The sequence below is a fragment of the Podarcis bocagei genome, assembly GCF_964188305.1.
Source record: "Podarcis bocagei genome assembly, chromosome: 7".
Lineage (NCBI taxonomy): Eukaryota > Metazoa > Chordata > Lepidosauria > Squamata > Lacertidae > Podarcis > Podarcis bocagei.
Window position 1 is genome coordinate 42,286,765 of NC_138132.1, and position 16,450 is coordinate 42,303,214.

At 41.4% G+C, this 16,450-nt stretch overlaps 1 protein-coding gene across 1 annotated transcript in view; it reads right to left on the minus strand.

The window, feature by feature from the left end:
* The window catches only part of NFATC3 (nuclear factor of activated T cells 3), a 56,326-nt gene that overhangs the window by 24,224 nt on the left and 15,652 nt on the right, over positions 1-16,450 (minus strand). The window contains exons 2-3 of the mRNA XM_081203952.1: positions 15,060-16,182; positions 8,023-8,185 (exon numbers count right to left, since the gene is read on the minus strand). Coding sequence (XP_081060078.1) covers positions 8,023-8,185; positions 15,060-16,182 — 1,286 coding nt within the window. The remainder of the gene's footprint in view (positions 1-8,022; positions 8,186-15,059; positions 16,183-16,450) is intronic.

Here is a 16,450-nt window from a genome sequence, read left to right on the forward strand (position 1 = left end):
GGAAGGTAGAAGTTAGTTTAGTTGAATTCAGTGGGGCTTATGCATGCAAAGATACCACTTAGACCATTGAGTGGGGAAGCAGATTCAACTTGACTAGTAAATCACTTAAACTATTCTTAAGTTAGTTGAAAATATATTAAATATATTATATGGAAGTTTATTTAATATTTTTATTAAATCTACTGCCTTCTTAAATTTTAAGGCCCTCCACCACCACAGGAAGCCTCGTCAAGGCCCTCTGCTGCTGTGAGGAAACACGACACACCCTCTGCCACTGCAGGGAGGTATGGCAGGACCCTCTGCCGCCATGGGGAGGCCCAGCAAGGCCCTCCACCACCACAGATATATATTGTGATATATCGAGATATCATATTTAGCTAGTGATATATCATGATGTTGAAAACAAGATATCACTCAGTACAAATATATATATATAAAATAAATAAATAAATAAATAAATAAAATAGGTTGTGCCAGAGTGGATGTTCCAACTGTATTGTGCTTTACCATATCGTGTACAGACTATTTTATTGTACATCTCCTTGGAGAGGAAGCTGAGGAGTTAAAAAACCAGAATAACTATCATCAATATTGTCTCAATATTCTTTTTCCTGGCATTAAGGTTTCTGAGAGACATTTGACCATAATTCAGGGGTAGCACACATACTTTGTACAGAGAAGGTCCCAGTTATTTCCAGTTAAAAGAACCAGGTAACAAGTAAAGAACAAGACCTTTTCCTGAGACCCTAAAGAGCCATTGCCAGTCAGAGTAGACAGCCCTAGGACTGACAGATAAACTGGTCTGGTGTAAGGCACCAATCTATGTCCCCACAATAGTTCTGTTCCATGCAGTCTTCCTAACTACGAATCCACCCATGCAGAAGAGTTTTGCATGATTTCGCCCTTTACAAGTCTTCCAGAAAGAAAATGTGTGTGTCTACTTGGAATGACAGCTGCATTGTTGTCCTTCTGTAAAATCCAAAATCCTCATACAAGTTAGGCAGTGATAAATCATCCCATAAATATTAAGTTTAATTAGATTACTGACACCAATGCCAGCCTGTTGAATATGCAACCATATGTCCTTTACACAAAGATAGTAAATTAAACTGGTGGTTGAAGGGAGAGGAGATGAGCTAGAAGTGTAATATTACAAAAGGGAGCACAGTATATTTAAAATAAATTTATATTTACTACCAGCATCTGCTCCAGTTAAATCTAAACACACTCGTGTGCAACACAATCATACACTTTCATTTTGTAAACATAATCATATACTCTTCACCCAAGAGATCAAACAGAATGTTGTAAATAATGAAAAAGTTACAGCACACTGTCACTACTGACCTCTAAAAACCCTCCGCTAGTAACTGTATACTGTAACACACAACCCATTGCTTTATGGAGGAAACTCTGCCAAGTTGTTTGTGTGTTTCTGTATCGTTTCCATAGCAAAGGTCAGTGGATGCTAAGTTAAACTAAAGCTGAAAGGCTGAAGAGAGAAGGTCACCAAAGGATAAGCTACAATAGTTTCCCCCTGAAAAAACTAATTGTACTAGTGTGTTACAGGTGGATAACTCTGTTTTATGTAGAGCGAGATGAATTTATGAAAATCAGTATGTATGCATTTTTTTAATTTGAAAATATCTAGAACACGATGCTTTCAACCAAAGATGTATACAGATTTTTATTACAAAGTTAAACTTTGTTTCTGTTGTGTATGTTGTGATATGTGTGCACGCGTTGTTGTTTAAACTTAAGAAAAGCAATAAAAATAAAATTTAAAAACAAGGTTAAACTTTTGACCATATTGTTTGAATTAGTAACTGTCAGGGGTTCAGAAGCAGAGACGCAGAGAAGGGAGGAGACAGAGAGCGAGGGGGAGGAATACGAAGGAAAGATGAGTGGGGATGACGAACCGAGATCGCCGAGCTTATCCAGTGAGTCCAAGGATTCCCAGAAGGGAGCGCCAGCAGTCAGAGCAAGGGGGGAAAGCAGGGGGACATCCCAGGAAGAAGGGTCCAGAGAGGAATCAGAGAGCAGCAGTTGGAGATCGGGACCCACGTACCCAGACGGGAACAGCGGGGAGAAAGGGGACCAGATATCGGGTTCCGGAGGCTTTCAGAAGGAGGGAGGGCATGAGTCAGGAGTAGTCACGCCCACCTCGGGGAGCGACGAAACGATCAAGAGGAAGGTTGAGAGTTGGGCGCGCGCGCCAAGTTCAAATGTAGCGGAAGCTGGCGCAGTAAGCAGCCCAGAGAGTGAACCAGGTCCCAAAGCCCGCCGCAAGGAGGCGGAAGGGTCAGGGGGGTCCGCGTCAGAAGAGAGTAGGAAAAAGGAGACCCCGGGGGGCAGAAGGACCCAGAGACGGAGGGAAAGGCGCAGGAGGTGGAGCAAGGCTAGGGTATTAAGCTGGTGTGCTAGAGGCGGAGACTCAGACGGGTCTTCGCCGGTCTGACCTAGAAGAAGTAGGGCTGCACATTGCAGTTTGGAAATGGAACCTGTAATCCAATAAAGACTCTTTTAACCTGAACGCTGGCTAGCGTGGTCCTATGTGAGCTGGGACTGAGTGGCAGCCCTGACAGTAACTGACATTTTGGAATGAAATAATGTTACCATATTATACAGCATTAGAATTATTTTGGTTAGACCTTTAAATTTCCAGATCTGAAGTTACCATCTTATATAGGTCCTTGCAGAAAATAAGCCACACAATCCAGATTGGGGGGCTACAAGCACAGAACTGGTGCAGAACAGGTACTTGTAAAAAATTTCAAAAATATAAAATGAGCATGCATATAGCAAAGAAAACTGAACAGGCAAACTTTAAAACATCATTTTAGTCAAAGTTCGTTTTTTGTATCTTCTAGTTTTGACTCCCCACCTCCTTTAGCAGATTGGCAGTTTATTCTGTATTTAACCACCAACATACAGAACAGCCTCAAAGGTGCTGGGGGTAAGCATCTTGAGAACATACAATGGAAGGGCTGGAAAAGGCAAGCTAATATTAAACATTATGCTCCAATGTTAAACAACATTTTCATCACCATCACCTTATCAATTCTCTTGCAAACTCTCCAGCTACCAGGCCAGAGATTTCATAATTAAGTGCTAACTTCTAAACACATATAGTTGTACCAGCTTCAGGAAAATCCCAACTGCATGCACAGAGGGAAAATAAAACAGAGTGGCACAAGATCAGTTTGTGCTTAATGGAGGAACTGCAAGACATTTTAATATTCTCTTCATGGGGCAAGCAGCAACTGGTAGGGGATTTAAAAATGGAAAGATGACACATGGTTAGGGTTAATCTTCCCTTTCTCCACTGCACAACCCTGATTCAAACCTACTACCAATGCAGTAGTAAAAAGAGTGAAATAGAAGATTTTGAAATGCAACCGATATGTTCACAGATCTCTCACTTTTTTAACTAGTTTGGACCTAAAAAGTGATAATAAATGATGGAGCCCTTGGAGATCTCTATTTAAAAAAGAAAATACAAGAAAGAACAGCCACCAGAAACAGAGGCACAACAGACTAACATGACAGTCAAGTTGTGATGAATGAGTGGGGAAAGCTCCTTTAGTAATTATGGTCAGAAATGTTCTAAATTCAATTCAAGGCTAAACTAAATTTCATCTCATTTTCAATGCATTTGTATCCCACCAATCTTCCAAGAAACTCTAGGTTATCTTCATTTATCCTCACCACCAGTCCATGAGCTTTATTAGCTGAAACAGGAACTTGTCCAAGGCCACCCAGTGAGAATCCTGACTGGTATTTCTTATTACTTTCCAATACCTTATAATTCATACCCCAATACTGCCCCCATCAAATAATGTAAGCTTTGTGGAAAGGCTCTCATATGAACTCCAAGCTCAGCACACTTTTTTTTGCTTAATTATAGAAGTGGTCCTAGTAATGTTCCTTTCACACAAGCCAACTTATTTCAAAATAAAAGTTGTAAACAACCAGTTTTAATACTTACTGCTAAGATGTTATTCTATAAAAGGCTATGCATGGTGCTTAGGTTTCTAGCAATCTCACATTGCAACACTTAACTGGTTCTAATAACCATTATAAAACAAGAAAAATCCTTGTAAACTATCAGCTTATCCAAAGTTAGTTCAATAATCCCAGCTCCACATAAACTACACTTTTGGCAAGCTGCTTCAAGACTTTGTTTACAGAGGCTGTTTTTTGAAGACTGCATCTCTCTCAATCACAAACTGTAGAAGCAACTCAGAAAGTCAACTGCACTACTGAACTAGAAGAGATGATCACTCAAATTGGACACATTAATGCACACTTGAAAGTGGACAGTGCTATGGGTAAATCTCTTAGAACAGCAGCATTTTTATTTACCTTTACCTTTAACTATATCTATAGGCTGTCCAGTTATAAAAGTTCTCTGGATAACTTAAGTTCACACAAAGGCAAGGGGAGAATAGAAGGACTGGTGTGCCCAGCACCAACTGGTGAGCAAGAAAGCACGACAGCACAGTTAACTAAAACTGTACAGACTGAAGACCACTCAACTTCTTCCCTCTTCACAAGATGACACTGAATAATGACTGTACAGATCAGCAACTGAGTTTTAGTTGTGATAAGGAATAGTAGTGTATCTCCTGCATGGGGAGCTGCCATCCCTTTACATTAGCTCCTATAGATCACATACATTTCAGTATCAGTTACTGAACCTATGTGCATGAGCACATATATGTGTATAAACTTCATGAATAACACAAATGGGGGTGAAATGCCGCATACATCCTAACTTACTTTCAAAGCAGTCCAATACCTACTAAGTAGTGCTAAAGTCTTACATACATATGGCAAATCTAAAAAAGAAGAGATATTTGAAACAAGCAGAGGAAAAAGAAAAAATATATAATACAACTAGACTCTTCACCTGGGGAGTGTTTGCCCTCTTGATTAAAAAGGAGTAGTTTTACTTGGATAAACAGCTGCTTTTTTAAAAAGTAAGAGCTGTATTCTAATACTGTTAAAATTTGAACTTGATCTGTGGGTTCTGTTTCAGATTCAATATTTCTATCCAGGGAAGTAAAACAAGGTTCTATTTGGGCTCCACTCATTTAATTGTTACATAAATTATACAATTTAGGAAATTTCTTCCTACCCATCTCCCAACCTGAACTGATAATTTTAAAAATCCCAGTGTTTCTTCATATACATGGTATTACGTTTATCTCAAAGCCCACTTGTGTTATACAGACAACTCTCAACTTACGCTGGAGTTATGTAGCACATAAAGCCAAAATTGCATATACAGTGGTACCCCGCAAGACGAACGCCTCGCAAGACGGAAAACCCGCTAGACGAAAGGGTTTTCCGTTTTGGAGGCGCTTCGCAAAACGAATTTCCCTATGGGCTTGCTTCGCAAGACGAAAGCCCATAGGGAAATCTCCGGGGACCTCTTTTAAATGCTAGCGGTGGGGAGCAAAGCCTTTCCCCCCCCCCTCCGGCCTTCAGAAGAGGTCCAGGAAGGCTGGCGGGGGCCGAAAGGCTTTGCTCCCCAGCGCCAGCATTTTAAAAGCAGTCCGGGATAGCAGGGAAGCGCTTCCCGCTATCCCGGACGGCTTTTGAAGGCAGGAGAGATCCGCGAAGCCTGGGCGCGCTGATGTCAGCGCGCGCAGGTTTCGGCATGCCGGCAAGTCTCCGCCAGCAGTGGCAGCGGTGCCGCTGCTGGCGGAGAGGTCCGCGAAGCCTGGGCGCGCTGCGCGCAGGCTTCAGCATGCCAGAAGTCTCCGCCAGGAGCGGCAGCGCTGCCGCTGCTGGCGGAGAGGTCCGCGAAGCCTGGGCGCGCTGCGCGCAGGCTTCGGCATGCCGGCAAGTCTCCGCCAGCAGCGGCAGCGGTGCCGCTGCTGGCGGAGAGGTCCGCGAAGCCTGGGCGCGCTGCGCGCAGGCTTCGGCATGCCGGCAAGTCTCCGCCAGCAGCGGCAGCGGTGCCGCTGCTGGCGGAGAGGTCCGCGAAGCCTGGGCGCGCTGCGCGCAGGCTTCGGCATGCCGGCAAGTCTCCGCCAGCAGTGGCAGCGCTGCCGCTGCTGGCGGAGAGGTCCGCGAAGCCTGGGCGCGCTGCGCGCAGGCTTCGGCATGCCGGCAAGTCTCCGCCAGCAGCGGCAGCGCTGCCGCTGCTGGCGGAGAGGTCCGCGAAGCCTTGGCCGGACAGCTTTTGAAGGCAGGCAGGGGGAGCAAAGACTTTCGCCCCCGCCAGCCTTCAGAAGAGGTCCAGGACCTCTTCTGAAGGCTGGCGGGGGGCAAAAGTCTTTGTCCCCCCTGCCTGCCTTCCCAGGGGCTTTTAAATCGCCCCGACAGCGGAGAAGTCCTCCGCTGTCCCGGGGCGATTTTAAAATGCTGGGGGTGGGAAGAAAAGCCCTTGTCCCCCCCCAGCCTTCAGAAGAGGTCGGGGGACAGACTGTCCCCGGACCTGGTCTGAAGTCGGTTTCCCTAGGAACGCATTAATTGATTTTCAATGCATTCCTATGGGAAACCGTGCATCGCAAGACGAAAAACTCGCAAGAAGAAAAAACTTGCGGAACGAATTAATTTCGTCTTGCGAGGCACCACTGTAATCAAAACACAGTGGGTACAATGGTGGGTAGGATTGCCAAAGTTATTTTCCCCATACACCCACTCCCTTTATGCCTCATTCATTCATGCTAAGCACATAAAGTTGAATGCTGAAAAGTTGAATGTGTGTAAATTGCGAGTAATCTGTACGGTATATAAAAATGACATGTTGAGCAGGTGTTAGTCATTGCTCCTACCAAAATTCCCGAACACAGTCAAGTCACGCTTGCCTTCTGGACTGGAGTGTGGATCCTATTGCTAGGAAACTGCTCATAGGACAGCATGCCTAATTAGTTTCAATAGGAATTCTGCTGGATCAGGCCAAAGACTCACCTATCCACCATTCTGTTCTCGGTGGTCAACCAGATGCCCATGGTAAGCCCACAAGAAGGAACTAAGTGGAACAGCACTCTCCTCAATGGCATATTCTGTGGAACTTGATATCCCCCATGCCCCTGCCCTACAGACAGCTTCTAACAAAAAGTACCACCTTCTACTACATTTTCCATCTAATTCTTTAGGACAAACTCAACTATTATCACATCTATTAAAACTAGCTTTTTCTAATTGTGCGTATTTCTAGACTAAAAACACAATCCACAAAGTAAGCAAGCTAAAGTCCCAACTAACAGAGCATAAACATAATGCATGGTTTCACTTATTATCAAACATAACTTGTAATTTTCTGAAAACTAATTTCTTGGCAATCTGGTTTTCTTTTCTATCTTGAGACAGGATCTTTAAGGCAAAAAAACCCAACAACAACCCCTGAATATGAGAACTATACATGAAACCTCAGTAATGTTGCTCTTCAACACACTTCTCTCCATTATTGGCACAGAAGCTATTACCAGAGCAGAGAAAATGCACCTCATCCCTTGAAAGTAACAGTCATTTGCCACAGATAATCAGGGATGAACAAAATTTAAAGCTTTTCTAATACTTGTACAAAGGACTGTCAACCTTATTTTTGTAGCTCTGAGATGAAGGGACTGAAGCCCTCCAGGCTTACTGAACTACAACTCTTGGCATTCTTGATCATCTTGGCTAGGGCTGATGGAGTCCAACAATATATGGAGGGGCACAGGTTCTCAAGTCCGGCTGCACGTAGATAATTTCATTGGGCTACCTCAGAGGGATAGAAGAGAAATAGTGTCCCAATCAGCTCTGCAGAGAAGCCACCTTCATCAGACTCCTCCCTCCATCAATTGTCACCTGAAACCAGCCATTCCACCAGTGCCATGCCTTTAGATTGCAAGGCTGAGAGCAGGAACTGATCTTTGCAAGCTGCCATGTGACTCTTTTTAGGTTGGAGAGCAAGATAACAATGCTTCAAAATTTATCATTCAACACACACCTCTATTACAATCTTCATTAACATTCAAAGTTAACAGTAGTTCACGGATAAAACATTATATTAGCATCTTTTACCTTCACTACAGGATGGCCACCAGTTGATGCTTTTACTGCTCCTCTACTGCCTTCTGTTTCATAATGTGCTCTATGATGAGTTTTTGGTTGCACTTCTATTTTCAATTCACACTGTCCATATTGAGTAGGCAAAGGCCAGTCTAGGGGAGGCAACGAAGATGTGCTAAAAACAAGAAGTGAACAGATTTCATTATTTAATAGATTTATACCCTGCACTTTCAACTCCTAAACAGCGCCAAGGGCAGCAAGCACTACAAATGCAGTAATAAAAGCGAGCATACAAAAATCAAACAGAATAAAAATCTATTGAATACAGTAAAATATTTCATGCAATGGTGGACCTTGTCCACCATTGGACAAGGGTAATGTGGTCAATTATAAGGCAATTGCCACCATGGAAAGGACACAGTATGAATGAGGAGAGACTACCATGTGCAAAAGTGACATTTGTTGCATTTTCATAAACCTTCACTGCATGCAGAAGTCCTCACCCAATCTCTTCTGCAAAATTTAACTCAAAAAACCAACCCTTAACAGAAGCCCTGTATCCTTTGGTCGGATGTGAGAGCCATCTGGCTGTGACATCTTTCACTGCACTGATTACCAGGGTTAATTCAGTTGATCTGGCTGGCTAGGTGGGTGTCCCCTTTCTCCCTCACCATTCCACATATGGTGCACCCAAAGCTGTGTGCTTGGTAAAAGAGAACAACGATCCCATCCAAAACATATATTTTAGTCCAGCATATCATAGCCAGCACTTCCTCTCATATTAACAACTTCACCCACTAAGAATTATGAGAGAGGCCTACTTGGGACAGATTTCACTTCTTGAGTTGATCAGAAGAGTGGAACAGTTTGAGCCCAACTATGTGATCATTCAAAGAAAATATCCTGATATTTAAAAATAAAACAAGTATTTTTAAAAACGTTACTACCCCAACACCAATAATAGGTTTTTCCAGGGAATGTGAATGAAGCAACCCAAGTTTGTTCTATTTGTGTACAAGTTTAATTTTCGTTTTCACTCAGTTTTGTTGTTTTCCTTTTTCTTCTTCTTTGTTCTTATGTGTTATTGAAGTTTAGGTTCTTATTTAAATACATTAAAAGATCTATTTAAAAAAAACCTGATCATTCAGTCTAAGGAATGCATATATGGGCTTTCTATTGTTACTGGTCTTTCAAGATGTTTAAACAATTTTTAAATGTTATTAGCAGCCATAGAGGGATTCTTACTTATCTTTATTGTAACATTATAAATAAAAGATTGGCTAACAAAACAAAACAGAAGTCTAAGCAGGATCAAACAAACATAGCAGGATCAAATTTTAAAAGTTATTTACTTTAAACTGTTTAAATACAATGTGGCCATCATGAGCAGTTAAGCCTACATTCAGAACCATAATTCTTATTAAGGCTAACATTAATCTTAATCTGAAATTCATTCTTCAATGAAGTATAATACTACAAAGCCAATAACTATAGTTTTTGGGTCTGTCAAAAAAGAAAATAACAGAACACCTCTAGTCATCACATACAGCTCCCAAGTTAAAACAGTACAACACATCATCAGAGATCTACAACCTCTCCTGGACAATGACAGTTCTCTTTCTCAAGCTCTGGGAGGAAGACCTTTCATTGCCTACAGACAGCCACCCAATCTTAAACAACTCCTAACCCACAATAATACTACAACCAGACTTAACACGGACACTGGCACCAGAGCCTGCAATAAACCCAGATGCCACTTTGCTGCCACATACACCCGGACAACACCATTACTGGCCCCAACAACATCACACATACCATTTCGGGACTATTTAATTGCTCATCGTCTAACATTGTGTATGCCATCAAATGCCAACAGTGTCCTTCAGCTCTCTATATTGGACAAACAGGCCAAACCTTACGCCAAAGAATAAACGGACATAAATCTGACATCAAGAATCACAAAACAGAGAAACCAGTAGGGGAACACTTCAATCTCCCAGGACATTCTATACAAGATCTCAAAGTAGCTGTTTTACTACAAAGGAATTTCAGAAATAGGCTGGAAAGAGAAGCTGCTGAATTGCAACTCATTACCAAACTTAAAACCATGGAGAGACCTGGTCTGAACAAAGACATTGGATTCTTATCTCATTATACATGACTAAGCCATTTCTCACCTTCTCACCCCTTGCCTTTTCCTGTAAGACCTATTACAGTCGTTAAGAGTCGTCAACAGGCTCATCTCAGCTATCTGCCAATCTCCCATTCCCACCACCCTTCTGAGTAATACCCCTCCCCACCTTCTCACTATATAGCAGGGTCCGGCAACTTCTGTTTCAGTGTATCTGAAGAAGTGTGCATGCACACGAAAGCTCATACCAAGAACTAACTTAGTTGGTCTTTAAGGTGCTACTGGAAGGAATTTTTTTATTCTTTCTCAATAGATAGCTTGAGATAGATAGCTTGATAGATGTCTGGATTACTTAAGATCACCTTCCATAATTAAGTGCTGTCCTCCTAACTTAATGCAATCCATGCAGCCTTTTCCAGGTTAGAAGCAGAACCCTTAATTAAGTCATCTTACCATCCACCTTTTTCCATGTTTCAGAAGATGAAAAACCAAGGAGGAAAGCATGCATTTCTTGTAAACTTAGGTAAATTTGTTCACCCAAGCTGCAAGGGCATATATGAATAAATAATACAAATATAGTATTATCAAACTTGATAGAAATCATGAGAGTTCTTATTAGAATGATCTCCACATGTTGGCAACTGCTCTGTCAATAGCAGACAATAATAGCAGCTGTATTATAATTAAATGCATACACTTTATTCACTATTATTTTCTCCTCTAACATTAGAGGAAAGAGAATGAAGCACTGAGAATTCCTACAAAAATACCAGAAGAAATGTCAGCATTACTCAAAATAAGAGCTAAACTTTAAATAAGTAGAGGGGACCAAGGTAAAACGCATATCTGCTAGCAATGTATTTTTGAGTAAACAAACTATCAGAGAAAAGATGCAAATTTTTTAAATGTTCATTAGGGAGAACATTACCCAAAAACCTTTTTTGCTTTTTAGTATTTCTCATATCCCACCATCAAGAGAAGCCTGCAGTGAGAGGTCAATGTACTATTAAGAATGCTACACTAAATTGATCTCATTTATGAAAAACGAAACAAATATACACCACCACCTCAAAGTTACCCAGCTGACTGCTCCAAGACAGCTAGCCAATTTCACAGGAGGACAGAAAAATTATTTGCGACTAAAACTAGTCCAAGTATAACATATCAAAAATGGAAACCACTTAGTAAATCCAGCATCTGAACATAGAATCTCATTTGCCTACTTAAAACACTAATGACACATACACTGTAGTTCAACTTGACTATGACAGGCTTAATTGAATTCTTTATGGTTATTACTTAAATATTTGTTTGTCTGATAGCACAGCAGTTACCAGTGCCCAGTATCTATGGCAGAACTGGCTAAGGAATACCAAGCAAGAGAAGCATTGCAAAGCTAATGCAGAAAGTGTGTACTGCTTTAACATGCAAGTGGGCAAAGAGCAGAGTGATCAGCCACAAAACTCTTTCTATTTTACAGCTCTAACCTTGAGAAACAGGCTTCCTGTTCCAAGGGGCAATATTGTTAAACCTAAGTTCTTTTGTCAAACTGCATGTCAGGCTACTAGCTGCTCTTAGGCAAATAGCATCAATTGCCCCAAACCTATTTACACAAAGTATAGCAAATGTTGGGATGCGTGGTGGCACTGTGGTCTAAACCACTGAGCCTAGGGCTTGCCGATCGGAAGGTCGGCAGTTTGAATCCCTGCGACGGGGTGAGCTCCCATTGCTCAGTCCCAACTCCAGCCAACCTAACAGTTTGCAAGCATGTCAAAGTGCAAGTAGATAAATAGGTACCACTCCAGCGGGAAGGTAAACGGCATTTCTGTGCACTGCCCTGGTTTCGCCACAAGCGGCTTAGTCATGCTGGCCACATAACCGGAAAAACTGTTTGCGGACAAACATCGGCTCCCTCGGTCAGTAAAGCAAGATGAGCACCGCAACCCCAGAGTAGTCTGCGACTGGACTTAACTGTCAGGGGTCCTTTACCTTTATATAGCAAATGTTGCCTTAGCCTATACTGTTCATTTCAAGGTTTTTTCCTCTCTCTTTTGCCTCTGACCTTGCACTACACAATTTTGAAGAATCAAGTACAGTGGTACCTCGGGTTACAGACGCTTCAGGTTACAGATGCTTCAGGTTACAGACTCCACTAACCCAGAAATAGTAGCTCGGGTTAAGAACTTTGTTTCAGGATGAGAACAGAAATTGCACAGCAGCGGCGTGGCGGCAGCAGGCCCCATTAGCTAAAGTGGTACCTCAGGTTAAGAACGGATCTCCAGAACGAATTAAGTTCTTAACCCAAGGTACCACTGTATGTGTAGGTTATCTTCCACTATTACATTGGTAATTGAACATGGAGCTTTATTTAGGGAAGTCTAGATGTTCCAACAGCCAGTAAGTTTGTCTTTCTGGCTCCAGTTCCTAGGAAAAGGCAAAGCAATTGTGGTTTCAGGATCCAACGCTAATGCTTAAGAGCACCAAAGTTTATTTAAACTGGTGTCAGAATGTTTGCCACTGCTAAAAGACTGAAAATCGGAACAGCACAGGGCAAACACACGCACCTGTGTTAACTTTTTTAATGTAACTGCATTTTTAAAGATCCATTAGACGGTGCGTAAACATTAAGCTGTTTATTCTTCTAACACCTAATAACTTCAAAGGTACCTGCTGAATTTATGGGGACATTTATTCCCAGGTCAACAAATATATTTGAAGGCTCTGTTTATTTAATATAGCTTAGTTTCTAATGTTACTGAGCAATACACAGTTAAGATATACTTTGTTTCTGTTTAGGCAGTCACCAATAGTTATGGCTGATAACCCATGACTGATAACCCTAAAAGGATTAAAGTATTGTTGAATTGCTAATTCAAAATCAGAGTAAATCTAAAAAAGCCTTCTGATTTCAGACATCTGGCTAGTAAACAAATGTTAAGTAATAATACCCAATTCGTTCCACTGCACTGATAAAAGAAGGGAAATGGGTACGCATTATTTAAAGCACTCTCATTTTTCTATCAGGGAGATCTAAAGAAGAAGAGTGGGCTCAACATACCCAACATAAACTCTGTGGGCTGTATCTAACTAAATTCTACTTGGAATAAACCCACTGAAATTAATGTACCCAAGTTAGCCTTGTCCATCAATTTCAATGGACCAGGTGAAATTATCTGAAAAAACCAACCAACCAAGGAAAAATGTGGTAATGCAAATAACTACTTTTAAACATTGATATGGGCACTGCAAAGGGCCTTTAATGTATGTGAGAGTAAGAGAATAATATTTTGATTGAAGGCAGTTGTTATAATTCTATGTGAGTAACATTCCCATTTTAATCCGTATCATCTAGTAGGAGGGAGCAAACATTAAAAATTGTGCAAAAATGGTATATGATGTGTATGAGACTGCTTCAAATGAAGATATCTAATTCAATACTATGATGGAGAGGATACTGGGAACCAGGGTTATGAAAAAGTGTTGCAGTTTTGGACTTTGCTGAATTACTAAAATGTCTGGACAGCAACTTCTGAAATCTCTGGAACTGGCCCTGCTAAACACTGTTCAAAACAAGGGGGCTTGTCATTTCACATCCCTAATTGGATATATTCGTGTAGCTGCCCAGCTGAATATTGGAAAGACCTAAAGTGTGCTGTGTTAACCATTGGGGGGGGTTCCCCAAAAAAAGAATCCTGAGGAAACTATAGTTTACCCCTCACAGAACAACAATTCCCAACACCCTTAATAAACTACAGTTCCTGGGGTTATTGGGGGAAAGCCATGTGCTTGAAATATGTGTTAAATGTGCTTTAAATGTATGATTTGGATGTGCCCTACTTTGATCATAGGATTCTGAACATGCTACATTCTGGTGGAGAAAAAGGGGAGGGGGAGAGATAAGAGGTGAAATTCCTATCTGTTTCTACACTACATCCGTAGAACATCTAGCAAAGAACAGAGTATAGTACCATAACAGCAGCATATGTACTTTCTTGTTTACAGCTTAGAAGGGTACAGAGCAGGATTGGGCAACCTGTGGTCCTCCAGATATTGTTGGACTCCAACAACCATCAGCTCTAACCAGCGGGTCAATTTGCAAGCTTCTCTCTGGAAGTCCATGTTTGCATAGTCATGCTAAGCCATAGTTTGGCTCACCATGTCATGTGAACCGGGTCATTGTGGTTTACTTTGGATACACAGTGTTCCGTTGCACCAGAAGCAGTTTAGTCATGCTGGCCACATGACCCAGAAAGCTGTCTGTGGACAAATGCTGGCTCCCTCGGCCTGAAAGCGAGATGAGTGCTGCAACCCCCCAGTTGCCTTTGACTGGACTTAACCATCCAGGGGTCCTTTACCTTTTTACCTTTTTTACAACACTAAACTATGGGCTTGTGTCTCTTCCTGCCCTCTTTATTAGTCTCTAATTCTCTGGCAAGGCTGCAAAGAGATCAGGAACTTTGACTTTCATTTTTAAGTGTTTGCAATTTATTGTTATATCCAAATCAAAACTGATTTATCTTAACTAATTTTCACCATAGCCTGGGGAAATAAGCCATGGGGAAAAAATTAACCATGGCTAGATTTGTTTCCCTAAACCATAGTTAAGATTGACCAGTTTATCCATGTTCGAACAGTTAAAACTGGAAGTGAAACTTAAAATAGCTTAGCACTATGCTTTAATGAGGTCTGTGTCTAGGCCAAATTACCTCTACACATATTCAATGATTTACAAGTTATTTAGTTGTAATTTGTGAGGCAATATAATGTTCAGGCACTAGGTGATTTGTTTTCAACAAAATACCTTAGGAATACAACTGCCTAAAGAGACTTACTATCTTGTATTAAAGTGTATCAACTTCTAGTTATATGTACATGTAAAGACAACAGCACAAGTAGTCCATTTCCCACAATTACTTACCGAAAGATAGGAGTATGGCCAGGCTTTGGTTTGTTCCAGGTGAAGTGTGAAGGAACAGAAAGAAATTGGTCACCAGACAAGTCTTTTTTTAACATATGCTGGGCTCCAGAGCTATCATCTATTGCTGTTTCAAGTGATGGTGATAAACTACCCTGTTCTTCAGAACAAAGCTCTATTTTTCCTGATATAATGGCAGTTTGATCCTCAGAGGTCTTTCGTGTTTTAAGAGGGATGTCAGTCTCTGCGCAACACTGAAAAGGTGAAAGGCCAGGAGTCAGACCATGAAGAGAAGAATTTAGCCATGTGTCTTCAGTTATACTTCCCCTAGGAGAATGTCCTGGAGAGGGAGTTGGAGAATGGTGAGGAGAAAGTGAACCAACATAACAGATCTCAGCACTAGAATGTCGCCGTTTCCCACACGGTGATGTAGGTCGCGATGATGGTCTTGAGGTTGGCCTAGGGCTAAGCCAATTTTCATCTGTGATACTAGTCCTAGGAGAATGACAAGGAGATTGTCTAGGTGACAAGGCATGCCCAAATCCATAAGATTGTTGCCAGGGTTCATCCACTGGACAGCCCCTTGGAGAACCTCCAGGAGATGCCAAAGGTGATCCAAGGGTAAATCGAGCAGCAGCTTCATTCAGTTCTGAATCCACATCATCATAAATATGAGAAATCGACTCACAAGAGGAGGCATCCGAGAACCAGCTTCGGGAGGAAATGCTGCTGGCAGGACTTGGGCTAAGGGACGAATCCCTGTAAGATGGCTCAAGAGGAAGATACAAATGGTCCCTTGAAGGCCTTTCCATATATTCATTTTGAGGGCCATTTGTGTGCAATTCATTTTCACTGGCTTCTATTCCTTGATGACAGTTAGGAGAAATAGATGTAATTTGAATGCTAGGACACTCAAATGTCTTAGGACCACCTAGTGCACTGTACTTGGATTGTGGTACTTCACACATTCCTTCATAGCTTTTATGACCCTGCAGTCTAGTAGGCGAAGACAAAGGAGAATGATGTGACTGAAATCCATGACAAGGGATACAAATAGGATGATTTACAGATGATGAATGATCTACACTGAAGATGCACACAGAAGCACAGTCATCAGGTTCAAGATCTGAAAGACAGACATTGAAGTGCAGTTATTGTAACTTGGTAAACTATTTAAATACTTTGTTTTAGGAATTTTTCATTACGCTGACATTTCTAGCAATACCATTACCCTTCTTCAACAAAGTGTCCAAAACAGTTAACATTTCAAAATACTAAGAAAGCAATATAAAATAAAGACACAGGAGATAAAATTAATATAATATGACCAAATCATTACAAAAATTCATTCAACTTTTTTTTAAAAAAAGTCTGATTCATTAATAAAAAAGTAA